This window comes from Tricharina praecox (assembly GCF_024521635.1).
Source record: "Tricharina praecox strain CBS 144465 chromosome Unknown BZA05scaffold_39, whole genome shotgun sequence".
NCBI lineage: Eukaryota > Fungi > Ascomycota > Pezizomycetes > Pezizales > Pyronemataceae > Tricharina > Tricharina praecox.
The window spans coordinates 22,617-43,253 of record NW_026250441.1 but is presented as its reverse complement, the minus strand read 5'-3'; the positions used below and the strand labels follow the sequence as shown (position 1 = coordinate 43,253).

Sequence of the window (20,637 nt, the reverse complement as noted above, 5' to 3'; positions counted from 1 at the left end):
GTGGCAACATAAAAAAATTACAAATTGATTGATTGATCCAAGCACTACCGGGAAATTTTGGTTGACTGTTGACACGGCTATTTTTTTGGGCGGCCACTACATACTATCAACTACAGTTAGCGGCGCCGTCGGCAACCACTCTCTGCCGCCCACTCTCTCGTAACAAGGGCCGAGATCGAAGATGGCATCGTTTCCCAGCGACTGGGAGGGGATATGCGCTGGTCTGATGTATTTAGCTGCGTACCGACGGAGTGCGGCCCCGGGGATTCGGGGAGTGGAGGGACCTGGTTGAGACTTTGTGTTTGGGAGGAGAGACCTTATTGAGACCTAGTCGGACCTATGTGTTATGGAGGGGACACGGATCAGACCCGATGCGGTCGGTAAACGTTGATTTATTTCTGTTGTCACCAATTTTTGTTCTGCCTGTCCGTCTTGCTTTCTTCTGATCATCATCATCATCAACGTCATTGACCTCACTTCTCAATTCCTCATTGTTTTTGTCTCGTCAAGTTTTTGAGTCTCTGGATAGGTAAGTACGGTAGGCGTGAACATGCGCAAAAATGACTGTCAATTGATATAAAAGAAAGTAGATACAATATCATCGCCACGCTTTTGAAGCCCGCTTCACACCACCGGTACCACCGCCGGCATATCCACCGTATCCACAACCGTATCCACCACCCTTCCTCAGCGTGCTAAGCACACTTTTTTGGCACACGCCCACCGCCTAATTTCCGAGCTTCGACACGATGAAGCTGACAGCCTCGGTGACCTTTCCGGAGTACATGAAGTGGGGCAGGGCGATGGTGAGGGTGCCCTCGCAGACGAGATCGCCCGTGTTGCAGAAGACCTTGACGCGGTCCTGCGGGTAGCCGGGGATGCCGCCGTTGAGCTGGTCGTTCTGTGTGTACCCGAACAGCACGACGGCGCCGACGCGGTCGCGGATGTTAGCAGGCAGCTGCGCGACCGAGCGCGCGGCGACGGCGGTGCCTTGACTGTGCGGGAGTTAGATGTGCAGGGGAAGCGGGGGAGAGGGCGGGAGGGGGAAAGTACCTGTAGCCGCCGGCGGCGATCTTCGCGCTGGGGCACTTCGTTGCCACGTCGGTGATCAGACGAGCCATCTCGTCGATCGAGTCCTGGCCGCTGCCGAGGGGGAGGAAGTTCGAGGCCAAGTCGGCCGGGTACTCGACACCCTGGAGCGCGAAGTTGCCGGGGTAGGCGCGCTCAAGGCCGCTCTTGAGTGGGGCTCCGAGGGTGCCCTGGACGGAGATGTCAGTGATGGGAGAACGAGCTATGTGTAGGTGGGGGTACATACGACGTTGCCAGACTCGGTGGAGGCTCGGGCGTAGATCATCACGACAGGCTTGCAGCCTCCCTTCACGTAGTCGTTCGAGGTGGTCGAGCTGCTGAGCAGCTGGCGGCTCTCGAGGGCGACCGGAGACGCAAGCGCGCCGGCGACGAAAACGAGAGGGATGAAGAACTTCATGGCGATTGTTGGGAACGAAGGAGTGAGTGAGCTGGTGCGAGAAGCTGTTTTTTGGGTTTTTGAGCTGGTGGTGCTGACCGAGTAGGAATGAGTGTGTGAAGGACTGGAGGCGGTTGGATGGTGATGGGAATATGAAACGAGAGGGAAACCAGAGTATATATACTCTGAGTCTAGACAGGCGAGCAGTCGAGGACGATTCTTGGGAGCCCCCGGGGGAGTATCCTCTCCACACGTTTTGGTGGAGCTTCAAGTTCGTTCCATTCGTAGAGTTTGGTAGAGAGTGGCCCAGTATGGAACATAGCTTGGCACGTCGGTTGTGGTTGGAATACGGGGTGGGTACTTGGCACGGTCCATCGGTACTATGGGGACCGGTAGCGATATCGGTATTGGGCTCAGCGTTAAATTGATTGCGCAGATATTGTGGGGGAATACGCACTGGCCGTAGCGCATCTGCAACCAATTGGTCGGTCGAGCGGTGTCATGATCTAGGTGGCTTGTGCACCACGATGGGTCCAGCAACTGCAGAGCACGATAGGTATGTGCATACATCGAAGTTTGTGGGAAATCTAATGACATTTCCGATATAGTTTCGAGCTGTCAAAAACGGATTGAGCGGGGGGTAGGAGGCCAGGTCTACGCTGGTCGGCTTTGGCTGTACTGTGGCGGAGCGGAGACAGCATTGACCTGGCAATGCATCCCCGCACGCCACCTGCGTACCTACCACGGGTAGCTAGTACATAGCCTACGGTACGGTCAAGGCACAGGTTATCCCCTCGGCTCTTCTCTGCCCCAGGGTGACGGGATCCGCCGACACGAGCGAAGCTGCCAGGAAAACGGAGCTTCTCAAGAAGACTGGCACCACGACCGACCGCAATGGCGAGTGCGTTCACGGCGAGCCGGACCGGACCGCAGCAATGACGGGGGGCATACGCGGGGTGAATGAACATTCTTAGTACACGATTAAAGAAGTTGACTGGAAGCGGATGGCCGTTCGATGGTGACAAAGGCGTATGCATCAAACGATTCAGATATATGAGGCCAACGGTATCGGCAGCGTTCAAGGATTAGGTTTTGACCGCGGCTTAATGTCGAAGCCGATTAGCGCACGACCAAGGTCATGGAGGGGAGATCGCGGGGTCCTCGTATTCCAAATCCCCACGGAGAGAACCTGTCATGCACGCCGCCTGATCGCAGCCGCCGATAGATCTATGGCATGCATCCAAGTAAGTGGGTTAGGTACCTTGCTGGTCGCTGGTCCCACATCATGCTCATGAGCCGCAGGCTAAAATCGACGACGCAACAGCCTGCGGCTCCGGGTACGAGCCCCGCCTATTTTTTCTGCAGGGTGGTTGTATGAAGTATGTACTACACACGGCCGTTATGGGCGCTCTAGTATAAACGACGTTCAATGGATATGAAGGGCTAACTTATCGCCGAGGTTGTCCACCACCCTTGTCTCAGTCTCTTCCGCTCAGGAGTCGGGGGTATGGTGGAGGTAGGTGGGGGAGGAACCTTACCCGGCCACGTGGTGTGGGGCAATCTTGGCCCTTCCCTCTCTTCCGGTAGTCCGGTAATAACGGTGGATTGGGGGCGGATGTCGGCGTGAGCCTTGAGGCCGAAGGTGAGTAAACTGTAAATTCGAACTAAGTAAGTTTACCCAGATATCGAGTCATCGGTTGTGCCACAGGACCAGCGGGATAAAATCTCCTACGGTGCTGAAGTCTCCACTACCGTAATCGACTCGGCGTCCGCCAACCACCACTTCTTTCCGGAAGCTGCATTATGTCGAAGAATGTCACCGGGCATGTACAGTACATATAGACACACCAAGCCTGTCTAGTCAGCTTTGTCTTCGATAAACTTCTTCTTCGGTTTCAATGTACCTGCATACATAGCGCCGGTGGTAAACAAACGCCGCGACGGGGTTGCCGGTAACTACGGTAGCTCGTGATAACCTGCCGAGGCATCTCGGTCATAACTACAGGGGTACGAGAGCTGGGCCCAAACGATCGGCGCTTCCCCGCAAAAACATTTTGTTGGGAAAACACAGCTATGTTCCTAGTCGGTCACGCGTGGGCGGAGTGTGGCCGTGCGTACGGTACGTAAATACCCTCTCCTTGCACGGATAACGAGGTATGATATTTGATGGTGACGTTTATGGTAATCTCCCCACGAAGCCCATGAATACGGTAAATTCTATACAAACCTATCCGTTAGGCCGCATGTAGGGCGTCCTGTATTAACCTCACTGTCTTCGTGCGCCCTCACGTTTGTTCGTCGGGAGTCGAAATAACAACAGGCACATACATCTATACATCCATAAGGAGAACCCATCATCCCGCTGGTCCGGAACCTGACCCGGAGCCGCGACTGTAGCCTGGCCATCTAAGATTTAGAGTGCGGTGCGCCGGAGGTGTCCTTCTGCACTCCACACTACATATCTGCAATTCCTCGCGTAAAATTCTTCGCCGACGTTAAAATTCGCTGGGATCTTCGAGATTCATAATAAAGTAGTAGTATATACAGACCCCCCACTTGCCGACCTTGTATGATAGAGTAGTAAGACCTTGATACGCATCACACCGGATAATCGTCGAGCGCGGGGTGTCAGATGGCTCTAGAGTCCATACGGTATACCTCGTAACTAGTCCCCAAGGCCACCGATGGAAAATAATGCCAGCTGTTGTTGCGGATACCTCGGTACATCACGAAACAGCACTCGCTGCATGCTACTAAGACCTAGTATTTACACCGGAACGGGTTACTCTAACTCATCGGGATGGACGGGAGCGCATTCCATCTCCAAACATCGTCCATCTCTCCCATCCATCACGAAATAATAGTAACAACAACACCAGTTCCGCCCGCGATCACTCGACACATCGACTCGATTCTGCACGAAAATCCACTTCCTCATCCATAACGCACGAGCGCTGGTGTCGAAGGACCTGCCCACTTCTACATGCACCGCACAGCTTTGTCGGACTCGACTTTGCCGAGCGCCACGCGGTGCTTGGGAGTTTTGGCTCCATTGCCGGACGGCAAAGCTCTGCCTCAATGGGGTGATCCTGCGACATGCGATCGTGACTGCGGTCGTCACTCGCTGAGCACTGTCTGTGCGGCTTCAATGGATCATTGGATTCCCACCTACTTCGGTATGTGCGAATCAAATTCCACGACCCGCTCCTCACTCCACTTCACAAACTAGAATCCTCATCGAAGCTGACTAGGACTAGCACTCCCTCCTTCCACCACCTACGTAGCCCCGTGGTTCGTCGGTAGATGAGACCTGCAGGAGTACAGCACAATGCAACCGGTGGTTCCGCAAGCGGGATGGACACGTGTCGGACGTCGAAGGACGGTCAAACGGAAACAACTACACACGGACACCACTGACGCACAGACGACATGTTGGGAATGGGACTTCAAGTTGGGACGAATAAACGTCCACCGTGTGCACGGAGGGTAACGACTCTTGAGTCTTGACTATTCCTACCGGGCAGTTCCGAATGCGCCACACGTCGGCGCCGCGGAGGTGTGATAAACTACCTGCTACCTTGCTCGCAGTCTGTCGGTGCGGGGCCAATTATCCTCAAATATGCGCTGCGGATAGGCCCCACAGTCCCAAATACCGAGTACTGAGCTGGATTTCCAACGATTGGGACGGAAAGTTCCGCAGAGGGAAATATTCACCTCCGTACTTCGTCGGTGCGCCGTGATATTGGGTACGGCAACTCCTACCTGTAACTAGCGGTTAATAGGGAGTCCCCGAAGGTGCGGCACTGTCAACTGTGGGCCTGGCGTTTGTCGGTGACATGGAACACCGTTTCACGTCCGTGGGTCGTTTTCCCCGCGGATTACATAACCCGGGCACATATCGCCTGGCTTACAAATCATGCGACGCCTTATATTATCTCCCTACTCGACTATTTGTGATAATCACCGGTTGATGAGAATGAGAATGTATTGATGCTATGCAACAGACAGTAAGAAGAGACTATGGAAAAACGCGATAGCGACCTAAACCAGGCTCTTGGTGTCGAGGCCACAAATCCCCGTTATCCGCCGCCGGCGCTGCCGGCGCTCCACCGCCGATCACTCGGTCGCCTACCGCCGCCGCCGGTACCTCAACATCGCCTATGTAGTACATAGGAGCGGCGAAAGTATACGCATCAGTAGCTTTACACGAACTAATTTCTCCGCAATCGACCTGATGGGTGCGACTATCGCATGCATGATATCGGCCGCACCACAGAGCGAATGAGCGGGAATAGGGAGCGGAGTTGCGGTACTCATTTTTGTCCTGCAGTTAGAATGAGATCTATTACCAGGGTTGCAGTGTGACTCATGCCCGCGCACTCGACTATCCACATGATGCAGGAGAAATGAAACTAGGTGGGCTTGGTAATTATTGCTAGAGGAACGAAATCCAGTTCGGTGGGTGTTTCTGATCACTCAAAGGGTGATCGAATGTCACGCACGGTAACTGCTGGTAGATGGATTCAGCCGGGTGAAGTTGATGGGTTGCTGCGATTGGCGTCGAGCACTCCTTTATTTGCCGTGTAGAATGAATCACGAAACAAGCCTGTATATGTCTCTGAGTCTATCCCTCAATCATTATTGATAGTGCGTCTGTTGATTAGGGAGACCATGCGGCTAGAGTTTTCGTGTCCTTAGTTTATGTTGTGTTTCTGAATTGAAAGGCAATGCTGCGAGACAGATTCACCGCGTTATTCCCGGAGGTCTGGGACATTTGAAATGCTCTGTAATCTTGTGTTCCTTGATTGCTTCGCAGCTGCTGTATCCGAACGAGAATTCATACTTGTACTCCTGGTTAACATGTTTACATAATGGCGGCCCAGAAGGCGAAGTGCTGTCACTATCAGGGTAAAAAGAGAGCGGCCTTTCCGACCCCGCCGAAGCTGCCTGACTCCACGCTAGTCCTTCACAGGTCTCACTCGCATTTCGAGTATCATCGTGTGAACCAATGAAAAACACAGTCACTAAATGCCGCGGGCAATAACCTACTCTCATTGGGTGCAGAACGCTAGTTTGAATCCCACGTTGTGTCTCGGTGTCAAACCAATTTCGAAGTTGAGAAAGTCTCACCACCCCATTTCGTCCGCTCTTCAAGACTCTCGCTTCCCACATCTCTTTTCAGACGAACTTCGAACTTCGAATTTCCTTTCCCGACATACTTGGCTCTTAACATTCCGTCTCCCAACGTCTGTACCCCACAACACCACTACCATCACACACTCTCAGGGACGTCAGGTGAAAGTCAAACACCATGCCTAACGACAACTCCTCTTTCGTTTCGGATGATTTGAAGTTCCGCACCATTACTGCTCTCCTTCATACTCTGTCTGCCATCAGGAACACCAAGAAGAACGACAGCAATCGCTTTACCCGTTGGCGTCGGGACTTTCGACTTCTCCTTGCCTGTGCGGTGCTCCTTTGGAGGGACGGCGATGATGTCGCATGTATTCCGCGCAGAACCAATGACGAGGTTGTGGTATTTGTGGGCCGGACACCCGTTTCCAAGAATGAAAACGAGGGGAAAGGAACTGTGGAGCTTTTCGACTGTGAGGAGGTGAAGCTGTCCGAGGCGACAAGGGCGGGGGTGGTGGAGTTTCTCATCGCAAACTGGTACGATCCACCGGCACCGAAATGCAGCTGGAAACACTGCTAACCTAACGCACAGGGGCGATGTTGACTTTTATAAACATGCAAGCCTGGTCGCTGCCCTGCTCACGGAGAGTGAAGACTCGCATGTCGCTCACAAGGCGCTTGGAGATTATGCGCTCATCACCCATGTAGCCCAGCTGTCGGACAGGTTCTACCTCGACAGGTACCGCTCCGTCTTCGCCATGGTCAACATTGCCTCCTTCGATTCCCCTCCCGCCATTGAAATACTGAGTCGGATCGACGAACATGAGCGTTGGATCTTGAGGGCTCTCCTCGAAGCGAGACGCGATAAGCAAGGAGAGGAACAGGAAGTTGAGGAGTACCCGGTGATGGTGCGGTTGCTCCAGACTCACCAGCTCGCCGATGAGTATGGAGTGGTGGGTGACTTCCTGAATGAGTTCCAGCACCTGCTGTGCAGGTTGCTGTTGAATGTGGAAGTCGCGCTGCCGCCGTTGATGGAGGTACAAGGGGGCTTGAAGATAGGCAGGGACACGCCAGACAGGGCGAAACTCACGAGGACCATCGCCGAGCTGGACTCGCCGCTGCAAGTCCTCTCGATATTGGCATGGGAATCGAAGATCTTCCGGTGGCATATCGGCACGTTTCTGGGCAGATACTTCCAGACATTGGCCCCGGAAGTGGTCGAGAACCTGGACCCGCAAGATCATCACGACGACACCAAAGACCTAAGGCCATCTGCGTACGCCGACGTTTGCGACTTCTACCATTTTGAGCCAGTAGAAGTAAAGGCCTCGCCCTCGATAGAATGGCTATACTGGTTCAGGTTGATAACCAGCCCGGTCTATTTGCCAACCCTCTTTTTCGACACTGATCTGCCCCCGGTGCGCGTACGCATGTTGGAGTACTCCCCCCCTTCTAGAGAGATGCTGCCGTGGCGCGATTGCATCAAGTGGATCTATCGTTATCACCACCTGGAGACCGAGAATGACGCCATCTCGGTGCTGGAAGCCCAGTTCGCCAACGGGTCCGAGAAGAACTTCATCGCGAACCCGTCCTTCATACCCGAGTTCACTACACACCCGGAAGCCGTCCTCGCGACCGTCCGCCATCTCGCCAAGGAAGATCGCCATGACTCTTTCCTGAAACTCTTTCACAACACGCCGTCGCTCATCAGTACCTCTGCCCCGTGCTGTGGCGTCTGCATGACCATCATGGAGGTTCTCGTACCGCACTCCACCAAGGTCAGGTGGCTCCCCACGAATGGCGACATCATCCCAAGCGCCTTGCCAATGCATTTGCCACAGCAGGTGAGTACTAAGGTCATCGGCCACATGGCGAACATCCTAAAACGCGAGATTGAGAAGTTGTCGTGCCACCAGAAGACCCAAGAAAAGTTGTCTCACGAATAAATGATTTGGTTGTCAGGATTCCGGGTGGAGCTGTCGCGCTACCAGAAGTTCCAAGAAATGTTGTCTCACGAATAAACGATTTGGCCGTCAGGATTTCGGGTAAGAGGGGGCGCGTTGCATGGCATAGGACTTAGATCATGGTTCACGAAAATTTACAGTTAGAAAACGAGTGCGGAGTGACTGAGTATATGTGTGCCCTGTGCTGTAGAATCGCCATGTATTTGTACAAGCCGACCGGACCCTTCTCACCTCGTAGGATACCTTTCCTAATGCACCCATCGTTCGCATAATTAGCAAAACACAGGCTCTCACTACTAGTAAACGTCCATAGTCCCACGTCGCGGGATCGCACAACGTCGCTAGATCGAGGTTTTTCGGGATCTCGATAAACCCTGCGAATCGGGAACGTCGGCGAGATGTTTTACGCGAGGGTGAATTATCACGCTACCCGTATTCCATAGCTCCCATCGACCAGTGTTCTGACGCTGTCGGACTTCACTAGGTGCACGTTGGCGCCAGACGCACCTCCCAGGCCGGGCCTCCCAATTCACGCGCACGTGATGAGAGCCGTGCTCTTCGCTTAAAATTCGCACACACTGTTTTCTTTATACTGTGGCCAAGCCACTAAGCGCCGGCTGCAGTACGTCTGGTGCGCGCGACGTCGCAGCCCGCGGGTAGGTGTATCCACCGCCACCGGCAGTATGACAGTCATACCATCCCACGTCGTGATAGTCACGTATAGTTACCTAATACGACCGAAACGCAAAATTCACGTCGGTAATAATTTTGGCCGAGCGGGGATTGTGGTGCGGCTGATACCCGCGGCCCGGTCTATCCATACCGATTTCTTCACCCCGGAGAATCAATTCGCCGTGTTAAAGGCCTAGAGATGGGTCAAAGTAAAAGCAGACTTCAGTGCAACGATCGCGATGAGCCGGCACTCTACATGTTATTTGTGGATCACATTACTGTTCTCAACCGAAAGCCCGAGAGAGATTATTTGGTGGAGAGGTCACAGGTGAGAGAACCGCAGTTTTTTTTTCGGACCACGAAACACCGTCATGCCAGATCACTCGCTTTTAGCGGCCTGATGAAAGATCATCTCAGTTGTCTGGGAACGCGGTAAAGAGATCATGGCAATGACTATATGAGGGTGAAAGTGAGAAAAGAAGACTACAAGACTTCATTAAAACACATAAAATTACAGGAAAGCGCCGAAGGAGAGAACCACCCACAATACGCACGCCTCACTACATGTCTTGTAGGAAACCTACGACCCCCCACATGCGCGCAGGTGAAAATATCGGTGCCCCCGCTACACGTCAGAGCCCCGACCGACGTGAGCTCCTATCGTAAGAAGGTTGACAGTAATTGCAATCTACGTCTTTCGAGAGATGCCAGAAGCCATCGCTGAATATTGGTTGTCCAGAATTTCCCTGTCCCGTTAGTTGTACAAAGCCGAACCGTTGGAAAATCTCATTGGTGAAAGGCAGTAAGGGGGACTCGAACGCAGCTCATGATTATTGCGGCGCGTTTTCCCTGGCAGGCGGTGCCCTCTGCGGAAGCCGGATCCGGACCTCTATGTGGAAGGCGATGAACTCCTTGTCGGGATAGCGCTTGTCATACGCGACGTGGGTGCACGTTTGCGCGCTCATTATATTGTGGTTCCCGCAGAGAACGCACTTCCAGGTGGGAAAAAACGTAGATGAAGACCGTTGATCCATAATTATGATGTTGTCAGAGAGAAGATAGGTTTGGTGTGAAAGGTGGGGCCTCGGCGGCGTCGGTAGGTACGGATGTGAGGACTGTCGGGAGTTTAACAAGGAACAAACAGCAGAGTGATATCAACACCAGGAATGGTATTTATGAGCAGTGGCGGCAGTGATATCTTTAGAATGGTACTCGTCATGATTCATCCTTCTATCAGTGATCGCAGCCATACAAGCTCAAAACTCGCTTCAATCTCCTGTGTAGGCAAGTATTTTACTATGACCAGTAATGATAGCATGACGTTCTACTGCTTCGTAGTAGCACCTTTGTATTACTTCAGATCCAATCCTAAAAAGCTCATTGTAAAGGCTGTGATTTCTTTACAGCCGTGAGCATTACTGCCCACTCTGACAGAAGCGATCATGGTCCAAGCTACTGACATACTTCTAGCGTGGAAGGTGTTTATTGAACACCTTCAACGCTCGCAGGCTGCGACCATTATCAGCCGCTTCCGGACGTTCAAACCACAACATTTCCCTTCCTTCGGAATCCCATAAGAAATAACTATGTACTGAAGACCCATACGAAAACCCCGTCAAACGAAGACTCATAAAATCTTGGTACCTCATCGAAATTCATGGCCACGTAAAAAGCCTTCAAGCAGAAGGAAACCCGTGGCTACTTGAGAAAGAGTATACCAAACAGAAAATGAAAGAAGCATGTATCCTAATTCGCACCAGTAAGCGCTGTCCGCTTCATAACCGAAACCAAACGCTTCCCCTTGAGCTCAACGCGTCATCTCAAGTTCTCAACTCTAACCACATGCTTCCAGTGCGTATCTTGGGGAGACTCTTCGTCAGGAAGTTTGCTACTATCTGTGATATCGGCAGATGGATTGTTTCAATGGCGTCCCGCTCGCATGCCTCTAGGAAGAAGTAAAATCACTCACCGATAGGCCTCGTCCCGTCATAGGGATTTCGGTTCTTGGCCAGCTGTATGGTGCCTTGGTTGTCCACACAGATCTCCTGTAGATAGGCTTCGAATGCAGTCAAACGACAGTGGAGGGAACGGATCAAGCTCTCTTTCATTCTAGTATCATCAACACCAGGCACCCCCCGCTTACGGGTGCCTCTTCGACAACGACTCCCTCCTCCAAGTCCCGCCTCTGCTGCGCTTCGGCCACCCCCTGCGCATTGACAAGGGATTCGTCCTCCGGCTCTTCCGCCGCTTGCCGCACTCCCGGCTGCTCCCAGATCTCGTCCTCATCCGCAAAGGTCACCACCACGATCTCTCTCTGGAGCTGGCGCTCGAGGGTCAAAGCCCTATCGTGTGCGGCTAGAAGGTCGTTCTCCTTCATCTCTGCATGCTCAACCTCGCGCCCGTGGACGCGGTCCCTCCGCAGACGGTAGGGAGCAAATCGGCGACCGACACGAGAGGAAATTGCGGCTCTGCGTGGCCCCTGTCCGGAAGAGCTTGGCGCGGAGGGAATACCGACGATGCTCACGGAAATTGAAGGATTCCCATCCAGGTCAAGCTCTTCCGCCTCGGTCGTCGAGGTCTCCATTCCCCCATCTAGCGCACTCCTTCCCTCTGCTTCAGCGAGCGGATTTGCCTCCAAGGCAAGCGCGACAAGATACGCTTCCTCGAGGTCTTCCTCTTTCTTCGGAGCGTTCGGCGGCCCCCATGAACAATGGACGCGAGGTCCAAACGGGCCGTAAAGAGACCTGCGTGGGAAGGATGGGACAAGGCGCGGGAAGGGAAAAGTGAGGCGCTTGGCACTGGGAAACATGAGGTCGTCGTCTGCTGGGCGCTTCAGAGGGCTCTGACGAGCGGACTCGCCATCACGGCCACTGGTAGGAAGACGGTTCAAGGCGGAGCTGCGCTCCCGTACGAGGTCCGGTGCTGTCGCATCACGATACCTCTAACTTAAGTTAGTAATAGTCAGCGTTACTGGGGTCAAATCCCTTACCTTGCCATTACTGGCTCTATCGACGGCCTGTGCTTGAACAGAGCCGCTGCGCCGGGTAGTCCGAAGCTTTCTGGCTGCAGGTCCCCCGTCGGTGTTCTCCTCGCCGAAAGGATTGAGGCGTTTGCCTGACGTCACCTTAGTGATTGTCCTGATCGACGCGGCGCTCAGGTGGCGGCTTTGCGCGAGCAGCTCCGGTATGGTGGGCCGCGTGGCTGGGGTAACCCGACGAGAGGTGTCGGGCATGGTGGAAGTGGTGCGAGGACGGAGTACAGACGCAGTGCAATTGTGGCTCGTCATGATTTCGGTTGGTGCTGAAAGTCGTGGACAATCGTGTCTGTGTGTATCTGAAGAAGAAGAAGAAGAAGAAGAGGAGGAGGAAGCCGATAGGAGAAGAAGGTCAACCATCACAGTGGGGCGTTTTGGGTGTGGGCCTGGAACAGTAGGGCTTTCAACCCCTACGTAGATATTTTGCTGGATCCCCTCAAACCACGTGCCACTCTGCATACACCATATTCACCAAGTAGAATCACTTTCAACATATTGGGAAGGGAGATGCATGTCGAGTGATCTAATATCAAGGGGTGCCGAGAGATCCACTACGCCACGACTAGTACCACAAGCTGCATCATTTCCGGGCCCCAATGGGGCTTCAGTCTTCCTCTGGCTTTCCCGGAGCCCTATAGTCCTTGCTATCCCGGGCCCGACAAATCCCGTCCCGTCTGGGGCATAACCCAGGACGGACTGGACGGACAATTCCCGGGCCTGGTGTTTAATCGTGAGGATAAGGGAGTTTTGCATCAGGAATTGGAACAATTCTGGTGGGTGCGGGGAGGCGTTTCTACTGCTTGAACTGCATATGGTGAGACACACTCACTGAATACGCACGATGCCATGTGACCACATCTTTCCATGCCTTACCGCAGCTGTCCATGCCTGAGATCTGCTACCCGTGTAGGAATGCAGGTTCCGAAAGAAGAAGACATATTAGTGGCGCCGTCTTGATGTTGTAGATCCGCAAAAGTGTGCCGTAACCCACCCCGCGCTGGACTGGAATGATAATTTTGGCCATTTCTGCTTCGATACTTTGCTCATCCATCAAACCGGAATCTCAGCAGGCATTTCTACTACAACCAGCGGTGCCATCGCTGTTCCAGCACTCATGTCCAACAGTCGACGTAACGAGTTTCACAAACCCACTTGATAATCTTTATGCTGAAGCCTGGGACATGCCACTTGATAATCTTTATGCTGAAGCCTGGGACATGCGTCAAGAGTTCAGCTCCATCCGCACCGTCATAGTTATCTCGCAACCTGTAGAGCTATCAAGCACAAGTGTAGCCGACATCCGCGTCCAAACTGCACCCATCCCACCCACCACCGGTATTCCGCCCCTCAAATCAATCATAGCACCCACGTAATGACCCTCACAACCAGCACCACGACAGCAGAAAAAAAAGTAGATCATGGGCCGTGACTTGCTCCTCGACGTCAAGCGTATCTTCTGTCCGCCCATTCCCGGAAACTCCTCCGTGAAAGAAGCTTGCGAGAAACAAACCCCCCACCCAGACGCCTGAGCAATCTGAGCATAGGGAAGTGGAGTCCGACACCGCACCACCTAAACCACCAGCATTTGCCGTGTCCGCAGCGTCTCCACCTCGCGACGCTGAGAAGGATGAAGGATGGAAGAAGGTTGAGAGGAAGAGGCAAGGGAAAGCGGAAAAAGAGCGAGACAGGATTTGGAAGAGAGGGAGACGTCTCGGCGCGGGCTGATAAAGCTCAGTGGTGCGGACCCTCTCGTCCATAGAGTAAGACCGTCGCCAAGGTTAAAAAAATTCACCCTAGGTTTACAATTTCAACGAACACTCGACCAACACGTTATCCCCAGCACCATCAAGTCCACCGCCCACGTCGCCGCCATCTAGCCAATCAATACACTCCGTTTTCGACAGAATATTTTCAGCAATTCGAAAGATGCATGAATTAAGACAAGCGCAGGACTACCCGCCGCCGCACCTGTTCTACCCATCGCTACCTCTACTCTACTGCCTGTCGCCACTATCAACAAGCGGCACACGATTGGACAGTTCGCTCCAGGAGCGACAGAGTTTGATTGCCAAAATGTGGGCTCGGAGAGCGAGAAAGTAGGCCGGGTTACTGTTGAAGAGTCCGAGCTTCGTGATGTTGAAGACTCGGAGGAGTCACCGCCGCCACTGGCCCAGCAAATTAGAAAGAGGGTACGCAGGGTTTCCATTCCATCCAAAGTTATGCCGAATAAGGGTGCAGACTCGGGAAGATCTCTGACGAAAAGGGGAAGGCGGGTCTAAGATTGAGGGATGGTTATGCTTAGTTGTAAATATGTAAATTATTTTCAATTAAGGGCGTAGTGTTCAGTGAATCTCTTTTCTCACGGCCAGTTCAGAGAATCTCTTTCCTCACGGCCAGTTCTTCGTCACGGCCTGTTCAGTGAATCTCTTTCCCCACCGTCAGTTCATATTCCCGGAGGAATACTAGGCGAGCGCGGTTAAGAATATTGGGAGCTTGGAAAGAAAGATTAAACTTTGTGGATGGTCTGGCCCAGCCGAAGGATTCTGTTGATGGTCCAGCCCAGCCGGAGGAGTGTGTGGATGGTCCGGCCCCAAGTTTCCAAAACATTATTTTTGAGCGTGCCCAGGGACCAGAACTTTTCTGGGCATCGTCCGGCCAACAAGCCGATCAGGACTATTCATAGACGGGCTGGCCAGCTGGTAGATGGGCCGGCCCATCTAAAGGTGGAAAAATCTGCCATGTGGGCTAGAACACAGACAAAGTACAAGGTGAAGAGGCAGTACTACGCGTGAAGGCGCCGAGGAATCGCAGTGAGCTCAGTCAGTGTCGTGGCGTGGGTACAGTGGGGGGAGTCGAGAGGGATCAATACGTCACTGAAGGCTGTGTTGCGGAAACACAGGAAGACTTTCGTCAAGCTATTCGTTTCGTCGATTGGCCACGAGTCGATGTGACGCGGATATATGCGGCGGGGACTTATCTGTGCAATCCTGTCTTCAGGTTGTAGTGATAGCGAGGCGATCATCCTTCTTTCAGTCAAAGTTCACTGTCTGAACAAGCACGGCGTGAGTTGCCGCAACTCATCTCACTAGCCGGCCAGTTACGCTCCGCGACGTTCTACCGGTTCTGCGTTTTTACTACCAGAGAACTCACAATCGATCCCTTTGGCATGTAGGTTGACCGTCGGCACAGCTTTGGGCTATGCGAAAGACGAGATGGACGACGTGAGATTCACTCCCTGACGCTATGTACAGGACGGACAATTGACGATTCAGGAAAGGTCGATCGATATCATGTGGTTGGGGACCCCTTAAACCAATCACTCGGGACATTTGTTTTTACTGACCACATCATGTAGGGGCGCCAGTCACCATATGTGGACTAGCGGCTCTGTACTATAGTAGTCTACTTCTCGACTAGATCTTGGCATTAAAGCTCTCAACCATGGGTCCATGACAGAAAACGGTGGCAGAAAATCAGAACCATCCGCCAAAAGCACTGAATCGTCTATAATAGAGCAAGTGTTACTTAACTTACATGACTAGTGGTTATGCTAGCGCACTACATAATCAGGTGACGTTCAAAAACATTGCCACACAAAACGCTCGTCAAAAAAAACCAGGGTCGAATTGGGTCTCAAAATTGTGATGTAAGAAGTCCCCAACATAGGATCCTTTTCCGCGTCATCATACTTATCCGCATCGGGATCCAGCGACTCCACGCCATTCCCCATCTGGGAACCTATGTCAATCATGTTCCAGATCATCGAGTCCAGCTGATGGAACACCTTCTAAGACTTTGAATCTTGAAAAGCCTGCTTTGAGAGTCTTCTCTTCATTCTCAAGATCTCCCACTTCTCGTGTTTCTCCTCACGTCGTGCCCTTAGGTCCTGGAACTTCGCCGCGCTTGACACATCCATCTTCTGCTCACTGCGGTGCTTGGCGAGTTTCTCCTCGTCAGCCGCGAGGTTGGCCTCGACCTGGGCGAGTTGCACCAGAAGACGGATGCGCTCGATGTCGGCAGCAGTGGTGCTGGTGGTGGTGGCGGCCACCTCTGGTGAACCAACGAGCGTGTTGTACTCGCTTTCGCCACTGTCGGACGAAGGCTTCTTGCGTATGTTCGACTTCGTCTCCTTGGAGTACTTCTCGTTAATGGTGGTGAGAGTATGCGCGCGTGGCACAGCGACGTCCTCGTCGTCGCTGTCCGATTCCTGTGACTCGGCGGATCCGCTAGTCTCTACCATGTCGTGTTGCTATGCCAACGTCGCTATCCGCGGCATCACTGACGTCGCCTGTGGAAGTGTGCTCGGTGTTCCCATACAATTCGTTCCTCTGGCGGATTGCGATCTTTTACATGTCAGCATAATGCTGAGATACGAGGCTCCGAGACCTCTCCTACCCTGCCCTAGATCCGGGGCTGGAAATCGATGCACTGGACGAGGCGGTATTACTCACAAGATTGGCATCGATCGTAGAAACGTTCTGGTCCATGTTGGTGTGATAGTGGCGTCGATGAGAGTGGGATGCGGGGGGGGGGGGGGGGGCGGCGGTGGGAACAGGCAGAGTTGCACCGGGATGATTGTAGAGCGAGCTGTTGTCTTCGTATGTGTGGTTGATAGGATCAGGAGCAGAAGCCGGAGAGTGTGGGGTGAAACTCGGCTGGAGAGCTAAAGGCAGTACTAAAATGAACGAACGGCGCCCCAGAAACACACTAGTATTCTAATCCTTTCACGAATATGCTGATGACACGCCGAGTCGCGGCTGGGCTTTAGGGTTGTAGATAGGGTAGCGTTGTAGATAAGTCCGAGTGACGACGGATGTACGGAGGTAGATAGACTTCGGGTCCTCGACCGTCTCTTCCCAATCAACCTACCTTTCCCCACCTACATGGGCCCTCTTCTTCATGTTTTGCAAGTGGTGAAGATGTGGGTTCGGAAATTGCACCGTGCGAAGGGGTCGGCACAATCGGCGAGGACACTCAGATGCGGAAACCAATTATGCAACAGTGGACGAAAACACTAGTGCTCCTTCTTCTACCGCACACATTCTACTTACCCTCTTTCCTTCTCTTCCTCTTCCTCTTCCTTTTCCTCTCCACCATTCGCTTCCTCTTCCTCACTACCACCACCAACACCAACAACACTCTTAGTAAGCATTCTTCTTTCTTCTTTCTTCAAATTCCTTTCTTCTACTTCCTTCCTTCTTCCTCTTCCTCTTCTTCCTCCTCCTTACTACCACCACCAACACCAACACCACCCTTGATAGGTTATTATCTATCTAATACAAAGAAAAGAACCATCAGGCCAGCAACAGCACGACATTACCGGCACGGATGGGCAAGAAGTACCAGCAAAGAACGTCAATACCGTACTACAACTGTCGAAAGTTTCTTTTCTGTGGGTAACCCTACTCAGCGGTTTCCTTTTCCCCTTCTTCCTTCCTGTGCTCTTCGTACTGCCCCTTCCCGTGCCTCCTGCCCGTGCTCCCCCTTCGTGTCCCGTTGCTTGCTTTCGGTTAGCCGATCCGCTCGCCGCTACTTGGCTCGACCTGCTCCGTCATTGGCAATACTGCAGAGAAGGCGTCCGGCTCGGCCTTCTTGGGTATTGCCAATGCTACAGAAAACGTTTAAATTTGCCAGGACACCACGATGCGAAGGCACGCTGGAGATTGTCTTCGGGACTGTCAACCCCTTTCCCCCTTGTCCTGTTGTGTTCTTCGGTTTACCGACTTCCTGCTCGCTACCTGGCTCGACCTCCTCTGGCATTGTCAATACATCAGAAAACGCTTTGTGCCTACCGGCTCAGCCTGCTCTGGCATTGCGCGATACAGAGAGGGTTTAGATTTCTCAGGACACCACGGATAGCCTTCAGGACTCGGTCCCCCCCTCCACCCCTTGTCCCGTGCTTTCCTTTGCCAGCCGATCGGCCGCCGCTACTTGGCCCGGCCTGCTCTGGCAGAGATGATACTGCAGTGAAGGGTATCGGCTCTGCCTGCTCTAGTATTGCCAATGCTTCCGAGAGGTTTAAATATGCCAGGACCGCACGAGCGTTAAGCGTAAGCGAGTTATAAAGTATTCGGCACCCGGTACTTTCCTCCTCGACCCGGGCTTTCTTCCGGTTTGCCTACCCGCTCTGGCTACCTGGCTCGGCCTGATCTGGTGTTTCGGCGCTTCAGAGACTGGTTTAAACCTACCGGGAAACCACGATGGAAGGCAAGCTGGAGAAAGTCTTTGGGACCTGGCCCGCGCCTTCCCCTCATCTTGCTTTCTTTCAACTTGCGGAGGGGCCTTCCAGCTCTAGCTAGTCGTCTTCGCATACCCCATCCCTGCTACCTCACAGACGAGGGAGAGCGGGGTGAGGAATAACTTACCATTCTTTCTCCCTGAATTTCGACGGTCAATTAGAAATCGCTGACTCTATGCTGAAATCATAGGTTCACTGCAGTGTGCTGGAGGATTCTGAATTTGTTTCGGTTCGTTGTTTGGAGGATACGGGGGCTAGTTGAGATTTGGTTTCTTCTTCTTTTGTATCTAGTAATGGACTTCTATCATGTTTAATTCTAGCTGCACCACGATCGGCAGAGTGCCGTGTGAACGTATTACGGTATCATGCGAAGATGTATTCACGTAAACGCACTCGTGGCAAAGTCTCCGTTTGGATGCTGTTGGTGACCGCTGTTGGTGGAGCCCGCTGCCCGCAATATTCAGTGTACATAGTATTACTACTATAATTGCGATACAATTTATAGCACTCTACGGTACAGACAGAGTATGCTCACCATTGAGTTGGTGTGGTGTCCGTGTGAACAACCAGCTTTGCGTTCACTGCAGGGAAATGTGTGCTTTGCCGGGGCGTCCGGTTGGCAGCATTGATCCTGGAGTGGCTATACACGTAAAGATAGCGGCCGCGGTCTGCGTCTACCCGGGGATTCAGGGTTGCGACAATTTCGACGACGCGTACCGCGTGTAGCGTGATGCGAAGGAGGATCTCCTTGTGTGCGTTTGAAGAGCTTGGGTGTGAGTATCCACTCCCAACGCAGAAGCATGTATTCCCGATGTCCCACGACATTGATGATTTTTAGTTCGCGCCGGCTGCGATCTGTGAGCTGAATTCCGCGATTGGGCGATGCCAGGATAGGACATAGGAAGCTGTCGATTTCGGAGCCGGCGCTGTGGCGGAGTGATGGAGGAGGTGTTGGCGGGAGAAAACGTATGTTTTCAGTATCCATGGCGCGGTCGCTAAATGGGAATGGAGGACTTCAGCTGGTTTCTTCTTCTTTCTTGATCATTATCTATCGAGATTCGAACCTCGCACCCGCTCACTCCTCTGTCTGTGCTCCCGTCATCATCAGGCCTTTCGACCCACAGTGTCATTGGAGAAGAGCCCTCGGAGAAGCGCCGTCCTTGTTGGAAGGTATGACGAATCACCTTAAAGCCAGCACTATACGAAGGTGTGGATGGTCAGCGGCGGCGCCGCCAAGTCGTCCGCCGGCCAGTCTGCCGCCGGCAGGACGATCGATATAAGAGTCGCTAGATAGCCGTCAATTGAAAGAGCAACTCTCATACAAGTCATACGTTCTTGTGAAACTATTTCCGGTTCCTTCCAACAGTCTTCGATTCCCCTAGTGCGGATTTTCACTTCAAATCTCAATGTGCACGTTTCAGCATGCACAATCACTCGGTACTAGCTTTTACGTGCCTGTTGGAAATGGTGACAAATATGGTGGTTGACAGTGTGTTGACAAATCAAGGGAAGGAAAACAATTATCCGATCCGTGTTGGAGTCGACAATGCGTGTGCCGTACGTATATAGTAGAAGCTTGCCATCATTGTGTTGGTGGTAGCTGTCAACGTGAGTAAAAGATGAAGCGCCAAAACCCCTCATGCACAGTGTCGGAGCCATGCACCATACTCAGGAGAAACCAGACACCATCACGTACGCACCAGTCGCAATCGCGGCGGAGACGGCGCCCACCCGCCGACGTATCGAGCGCGCTCTAGACGCCTTTTGACGTGGGCATCTTCTCAGTCCTCCAGCAGAGCATCGCGCCATCGATCAAGATTACCGCGAGCCAGTATTTTCGTCGATCACGTATCGGTGCCGACCGGTAACGCTTCGCCAGGAATGGCTACTCAGCTCCCGCGATGTTCGTCGATAACCCCCTGCCGCAATCGACGTATACGCGGGGAAAACATTAATACGTTGTATGCGGCGGATTATGCATTATGGATGAGGGGATCCTCGAGAAATCGCCGGCCTATGATATCATTTTTCCATCCACTTTCTATTGCTTATTCGAATCACTGATGCTAGGTTGACGGCAAGAATCTCGTCGACGTTGTTATCATCTAAACAATAGAGGATCACGGTGAAG

The 20,637-nt window shown here is 52.8% G+C and overlaps 3 protein-coding genes across 3 annotated transcripts; 1 reads left to right on the top strand and 2 right to left on the bottom strand.

Moving 5' to 3' along the window:
- Positions 1–605: 605 nt before the first annotated feature.
- BZA05DRAFT_439499 (uncharacterized protein) lies at positions 606–1,806 on the bottom strand. Its single transcript, XM_051486540.1, has 3 exons — positions 1,316–1,806; positions 1,054–1,259; positions 606–995 (listed from the first exon to the last, which is right to left on the bottom strand). Exons 1-3 carry the CDS (start codon positions 1,484–1,486, stop codon positions 728–730), a joined length of 645 nt encoding a protein of 214 aa, XP_051335121.1. The 5' UTR covers positions 1,487–1,806; the 3' UTR covers positions 606–727.
- A 4,970-nt stretch (positions 1,807–6,776) lies between these two features.
- BZA05DRAFT_462055 (uncharacterized protein) lies at positions 6,777–8,544 on the top strand (the record flags this gene model as incomplete). The annotated part of the gene is made up of 2 exons (XM_051487697.1): positions 6,777–7,135; positions 7,191–8,544. 2 exons carry the CDS (start codon positions 6,777–6,779, stop codon positions 8,542–8,544), a joined length of 1,713 nt encoding a protein of 570 aa, XP_051335120.1.
- Positions 8,545–11,195: 2,651 nt separating this feature from the next.
- On the bottom strand, positions 11,196–12,466 carry BZA05DRAFT_422498 (uncharacterized protein; the record flags this gene model as incomplete). The annotated part of the gene is made up of 3 exons (XM_051485792.1): positions 11,196–11,279; positions 11,378–12,175; positions 12,224–12,466. 3 exons carry the CDS (start codon positions 12,464–12,466, stop codon positions 11,196–11,198), a joined length of 1,125 nt encoding a protein of 374 aa, XP_051335119.1.
- Positions 12,467–20,637: the final 8,171 nt, after the last annotated feature.

Coding starts and splice junctions, on each gene's coding strand:
- BZA05DRAFT_439499 (XM_051486540.1), bottom strand. CDS start 1,486: ATGAAGTTCTTCATCCCTCTCGTTTTCGTCGCCGGCGCGCTTGCGTCT. Junction 1,260..1,315: donor CCACCGAGTCTGGCAACGTC/GTATGTACCCCC, acceptor ATCTCCGTCCAG/GGCACCCTCGGAGCCCCACT. Junction 996..1,053: donor ATCGCCGCCGGCGGCTACAG/GTACTTTCCCCC, acceptor ACTCCCGCACAG/TCAAGGCACCGCCGTCGCCG.